This window comes from Topomyia yanbarensis, chromosome 2 (assembly GCF_030247195.1).
Source record: "Topomyia yanbarensis strain Yona2022 chromosome 2, ASM3024719v1, whole genome shotgun sequence".
Classification (NCBI taxonomy): Eukaryota; Metazoa; Arthropoda; class Insecta; order Diptera; family Culicidae; genus Topomyia; species Topomyia yanbarensis.
Genome location: NC_080671.1, coordinates 313,665,029 through 313,671,377, shown reverse-complemented (window position 1 = coordinate 313,671,377; position 6,349 = coordinate 313,665,029). Strand labels below are relative to the sequence as shown.

The following is a 6,349-nucleotide window of genomic DNA, read 5'->3' as shown; positions in this document are numbered from 1 at the left end:
CAAACCGGAGTGAAAAGGAGCAAGAATTTTTTGCTCCGGAGCAACAGGGAGTAACTTCCGTGTACTGGAACAAACCTAGTAACAGCAACGCTACCTGCCGGTAAAGGTCCTTGGTGGTACTTTCCATATTGATGCACCCACACGCACATACACTTTTACATTAAGCTTCTTACCTTCATACGATAGAGGTGCTGCAACCTCTGTCGCTTCTCGTTTGTATGGGGGAAGGAAAGAGATATCAGTCTCCTTAATATGTAGTCTTTGCTTTCATGAAGATGGGATAAACGATAACAAAAAATTCTTTTAAGGTTGGACAGAGAATGCGCAAAATTCGCAAACGAAAAAAGCAGTTTTTTTCCACACCGTATGTCAGATCTTCATAAAAATCAATCAGCGTATGTAGAATGTTGTTACAGTACTGCTGATTAATTTTTATGAAGATCTGACATACGGTGTGGAAAAAAAACTGCCTTTTTCGTTTGCGAATTTTACCTTTTCTCTGTCCAACCTTAACGTTTTCAAATGTTCCTTGAGTGGTAGTGATATGTCAGAAATAACATTTTAACCGCATCTTATGTAACATTTTTATCTGGAAATTATTCTTATACGATTGAGCTTACAGGAAAGGATGCATCAGGGACTTCACACGTTGAACTGCGTTACTGTAACGCAAGGGGGATTTTTGTACTCGTCCCCAATGCGAAATTACTTTCTCATAAACTGAGAAATGGACAAGGTGAATGTTTGAGGCACACATTGCTCATTCGCTTCTAGGGCTAAACTATCCGTTCTGCTAATAAATTTAGAATCGGTTCTCTCGGCATGAGAAATATTTGTGAAATAGTCAGATAGGTGGATAACTGATACAATCTTAACATTAAAAAGAATATGATCTCACAATATATGTTTCAGTTCAGCACATCTAAATGAAAAGATAAAGCGCCGCCAGAAATTAGTTTCGGTGATTTCTACAAAAACTTTGAAGCTCCGCTGGAAAAACGCGTGTCCAATAGTTGCGCTTTTTTGAAAATGGCTTTCTTCTGAGCCTCGTCGAAACGATTAGCATGCAAATCAACATTGCGATCGAAAGGCCTCCGTATTGGTTCTGAAGAGACGTCTTTATTTTTCTGCAACAAGTAGCACATAGTTGAAGAATGAAATTATTGTAACAGAAAAACTTACCTTATCCTCCTCCAATTTCTTTTTGTGTATGTCAAGCAGAGATTTGTCCCGTTTGTGCTTCTTTTTGTGTTTTTTGACCATCTCTTCTTGCTGCCTGTCTCGCTCAGCGACCCTTCGGCGTTGTTGTTCTTCTTCGCGATCACGTATCGGGTCTTTGGACGAGTGACCAGATTTCTTACGTTCTTTATCTGATGGTGTGTCAGTCCAGACTGTCCTATCACCTATTTCTTGTTTTTCGCGTGTTCGAAACTGTCTTGCCCCAAGACCCATATCACTAACCTTTCGAATATCTGGTAGTTCAAGCATCCAATCTTCACGTGAGGTTACATTTACACTTTTCGATTCATCCAGTCGTTTAAGTTTTATTTCTAGTGCACGTTGTTCCAATTCCAAATTGGCTCTAGAACTGGACCCTCCTGGCAGAGGACCGATCATATCCTCGTCATCCCGTGCAGATTCTTCTTCTTCTTCGGAGAAGGGTGAGAGCTCGGATTCCGAACTTTCTGTTGGTTCTGTATTGATTTTCATATTGGCCGGCAAAGTAGGTCCGATTACACGCGGGCCGTTATTAGACACAACAGTTTCCTCTGCTTGATATTTTTTAACCAAATCCGGAGGAAGTGCTGGTCCAAACTCATCAGTCTTTTCTTCCTTACTCTCGTTATCAATGAATTCGTTTGCATGGTCTGGTATTGTAGGCGGAAGTGCCGGACCAAAGCTACTTTCGGAAGCTTCATCTTTTACGATGGTATCTTCTTGTGAAGAAAGTGAGGAGATTGAAATGTCTAGAATTTTACTTTGTTTGCTTTTCAATTGATCGTCAGTGTTTCTAATTTTAACTTCTGGCTTTATGATCGGATTAACGAGTTTGTTTTCTGAACTTGACCTGCGTTCTCGCCTGCCATGCGAGGATCGTTTTGATCGTGATCTTGATCTAGATCTACTACGATGACTACGGCGTTCCGTTTCTCTACGTTTTCGTCGATCTATACTACGGCTACGACTTTTGCTTCTGCTACAACTTTTTCTACTTCGTCGGCTCGTGTGTCGACTATCCCTCTCTCGATAACGATCTCTTCCTCGATCATTGTCACGACTATTTCTACTGTTGGAAGCTACCGAGCGTGTGGATTTGGATGAAGATGAATATTTATCCGGACCCTCCGTTTTGTAGCGCGTAGAAGTCGTTTTGAAGCGTATCCCTGAATCGGAATCTGATGTGTCGGTGTCGGACATGGTACACTTTGCTGAAATAAAGACTATATCTATTTTAAATACAATTCAAACAGAGGTTTACTTTTTTCAACGCGGACAGTAGGTATTTGCTTTTATTCCGACATGTATGAGAGAAAATGTACACTACGAGCAACGATCGTTGATGTTGATTCCAGAAGAGAAGCCCCTTGTAACTGGTAATGGTTTTATAGCACTCTTGAAGTCACCTGAAACTTAGATTACGCTTGTATTGTAATGTGCTTTAAATAAATGCTACTGGGAAGGTTTAGTTAGGTTATCGACCCGGAAAATTCCAACGAAGAGTGAAAACATCAATCAAAAAAACACGCGTTCTATGCAATTATATGATGTCCATGTATGTAGTTCTGATAAAGCGATAACTGTTCTGAGCAGGAGTCAGACGCGCTTATCCTGATCGTCGTGTTATGTAAACCGACCAATGCCACTTTACTTATCCAACACTGAGAATCCTTTCGGGTTCCATTGAACGGGTCTCTCACGTTACCCGAAGTGAAGCTTCAGAATTTGTTGAGAAAAGGGATGTGTAAAGAAGTGAGACTTGTCGTCTCATTCAGAATAAGCGGGAAGATAAGGAACTGGAGACTTTAAGATCTTTTTTGATAGTATCCATCGGAATAACAGATCGGATTATCGAGTTTAACGAAAGCAATCAATAATGTAAAAAATATCGCCTTAGAGGCAAAATTCTTTGACCCAATGCACTAACCATTGGCTATGACAACCCAGGAAGAACCATTGTCTCTAAAGTGATCGTGCCATTGTCTCTAAAGCGAGACATGACATAACCGCCACCGCCATCCAATATATTTCATTTATTTCAATTTCCTCGCAGGATAGCTCGTTTTATTTATTGTTTGGTGTCTTTGATTTTAGTTAATTACTCATCGTACTTCGGTGGTGGATGAAGCTGAAAGACTGCCATTTTTTGTTCCTCCTTACAATCTGTGACGGAGGCAATACTTCATTTTATGTATAATTTTTCATAAATGAAGATTAAAAACATGTAAGTGAACAATGTTGTCTGATACTGATAGCATGCCGGTGTTAATTTGGAAATCATAGTCTCTCTCCAATACGCAAAATATCACCCTTACCCTCAACTTAATCAAGGCCATGTAGAATTAATGAATCTGAAAACTTACTCTTATCAATATTTATTATTGACTGAACACTTTATAGAAACATGCGACTAGTTTTTATCCTATTCTATTAAATGCACGAATCACTCAAATTATAAATTAAACGTCTTTAGGGCTTTCGACCAGCTATACTTCAATGACTTGCTAATGCCGGCTGAGGGAATATTTTTTATCGACTGCTTCACGCTGCTCTGCCATACGATCGATCGGAGACATCGGGAAACTGTTTCCTGGTAGTTCGAAGACTTGGAAACGGCCGCCAGGATATCTTCCGTATCCTGTCGGTAGCGTCCGCTTGTTTGAGTGCACACGATTCTCCTTACTGGCCACTTTGGTAAATGGCTTAGATGATACAGGATTGTTTTCTCCGATAGATCCTGGCTGCATACTGAATTGTCGCTACTTTCCGGAGGAAGATTGAGTACGTGCCGCAATTGAGCTATTGTTGGCGAATATAAATTGCGAAAATTTTCTAGCTGTGGTCGAACAATGTTATTAACTTTATCTTTATTTTCACCGAAAATCATTCGGAAATCACCCGCGTAGCTCAAGCTAGATATTTCCCGAAACAATTCAAATTCGGTGAACTTTTCCGGCAGCAACAAAAGCGCTGCGTGAACCCCTGCTTTGAGATTATTGTCTATCGCATTCTGTATTTTTGAACCCGTCGCAGTGCGTATTATTTCGACAGGTTTGTGAAGTCTTCCAGCGAGATACAAATTAGTCCAATCGTTTAAATCTTCCAAAAGATCTTTGGTTGTAACAACGCCGTATTTGATGATAACATCTTCTTCTGGAATCGGAATTAACGTATTGAAAAACACCTTCGCGCCTATCGTTTCCTGGTATTTGGTTATGAATCCACTGCCCAGAAATTGAAGAGCGGAGTAATGGTCCGGATTTCGTTCCAGATTACTGGCGTGCCATCGATGAGCATTGTCCACGGTGTATATTAAATCGATCATATTTTTCTTTTTATTAACTGAATCATAGCCCAGCTGCTGCTTAACTCCGGATCCATAAGCAAAACAGAAAGAAAAATTTTGAGGAAACCGGGCCAGAATTCGGTAAAACATTGGAGCGGTATTTCCTTTGGTTAGCATTTCAGCACTTTATTTTTACTATTATCTACGGTTCATTGAAGATTTTGGTCGATTGTAATGAAATCAAACGAAAAGAGGAAACTTATCCAATGATAGTTTTTATTCGAATGTTGACTCTACATGCGTTGCATTGTCGACAAAACGTCAAAACTGACTATGAATTTAGCATTGGTTGATGATATAATCGATAGTGGTACACATCACAAAGCGGTAAAACTGCACTAATAAATCAACTTACCGGAATGTTCAGGCTACAACCGTTAACTTTTAAGAAATATTTTTTTAAACAATCACAATTTGAATAATTTGATCACTTTTAAAACGAAAAACAAAAATAAAACGAACCTCAAACGCGAAATGTTTTGATTTCTATGCTTTTGAGGTTAATGTTTCAGTTAAAATGTTTCATCGAGTTTAGAATGTCAAACAGTTTCGGCGATGATCGATCACTGGAACGAGGGGCTATAAATACTTGCAGGGCATGTTCAGGAGCGTTTTATCACCGACGAACCGACATGACAGAGGCATTGGAAAAGTGTCCCATGCAAAATAACGATTGTTTTGTATTGAAGCAATCGCTACTGTCAAACTACGACAGATTGCTCCGCCATATTTGAATCAGGGCACACGGAAAAGTAAAACAACCCACAGCATAAGAGCATGTTCAGGAGTGTTTCAGTTCGAGATTCATTATTTTGACAGTTCTATTATATAAAACTGAAAATTTTAAAACCAGAACTTGCTGTCCCCAGCAGCAGTTTTAGTGGATGTTCTATTCATTTTAAAATTCATGTCTCAACATTCCTTCAGTGTTACTGCATTCAAATTTATTTTTCTCCAGTCTCCAGACAACTTTGCAGATAGTAGGTTTGTTCCAGTACACGGAAGTCACTCCGGAGTAAACAGGAGCTAAAAATCTTTGCTCCTTTTTACTCCGGTTTGCTACCTGAAGAAGAAAAAGGAGAAGAAGAGAGTACAGGAACGATTTTCTCCGGAGTACTTCCAGTTTCTCCTGGTACTGGAACAAACCTAGTGCTTGTTTCATATATGTACCACTAATTTGATGGTGGCGCTAGTATGCCTTCTCCGTACGAGTACCACGAACAACGAAACGAAATAGTTTCAAGAGAAAAGCGTTTTTCGTTACGTGTGTTATGAACGCCGTCGATGCAGCAAGAACAACATTTAGAAAAAGCGTATTCCAAAATGTGGATAAAGAAAACAATTATTAAAGCATAAATTTATCCCTAATTGGAAACTGTCAGCAAGGTACATAAATCTTGTTATAAATTTAACTGGAAGTCGTTTTTTTGGTTTTATTGTTGTGTGAAGTGTGTAAATAATTTGTGCTTTTTGCCGAGAAATATAAATGAAAATCATTTTGGCCAATGAAAGTAAATCACCAAGCCTAACAATTCGTGAACATATGACATCTTGTTTCAAATTAATTAAGAACGTCAAGAATTCTAGAACTTTGTTTGGGAATATAAACGAAATATGTAGGATTTTCTACACAGTTAGCAAAATTGGTTTTGGATAGAATTTGTGCGCTTTTACCAGAATTCTGGCAGCAAACCGATAGTGCCCGGTTTTAGTAAGTATGCTGCCAGGAATATAGAATTATGTTCGACTCTTGCCAGAGTTTTGTTCGACTTTTGCAATAATTCT

General features: G+C 39.1%; 2 protein-coding genes across 3 annotated transcripts; both read right to left on the bottom strand.

Annotated features, from left to right (window-relative positions):
- Positions 1 to 570: 570 nt before the first annotated feature.
- LOC131683595 (GPALPP motifs-containing protein 1) lies at positions 571 to 5,071 on the bottom strand. Of its 2 annotated transcripts, none has more exons than XM_058965704.1 (3): positions 4,920 to 5,071; positions 1,183 to 2,441; positions 571 to 1,127 (listed from the first exon to the last, which is right to left on the bottom strand). In XM_058965704.1, exons 2-3 carry the CDS (start codon positions 2,416 to 2,418, stop codon positions 969 to 971), a joined length of 1,395 nt encoding a protein of 464 aa, XP_058821687.1. In that variant the 5' UTR covers positions 2,419 to 2,441; positions 4,920 to 5,071; the 3' UTR covers positions 571 to 968. The 2 variants fall into 2 exon arrangements, with proteins under 2 accessions (XP_058821687.1, XP_058821686.1); XM_058965703.1 differs by having other exon boundaries at positions 1,183 to 2,429.
- Positions 3,260 to 4,913, bottom strand: LOC131683596 (phosphatidate cytidylyltransferase, mitochondrial). The gene has a single exon (XM_058965705.1). The coding sequence runs from the start codon at positions 4,679 to 4,681 to the stop codon at positions 3,671 to 3,673; it is 1,011 nt and encodes a 336-aa protein (XP_058821688.1). The 5' UTR covers positions 4,682 to 4,913; the 3' UTR covers positions 3,260 to 3,670.
- Positions 5,072 to 6,349: the final 1,278 nt, after the last annotated feature.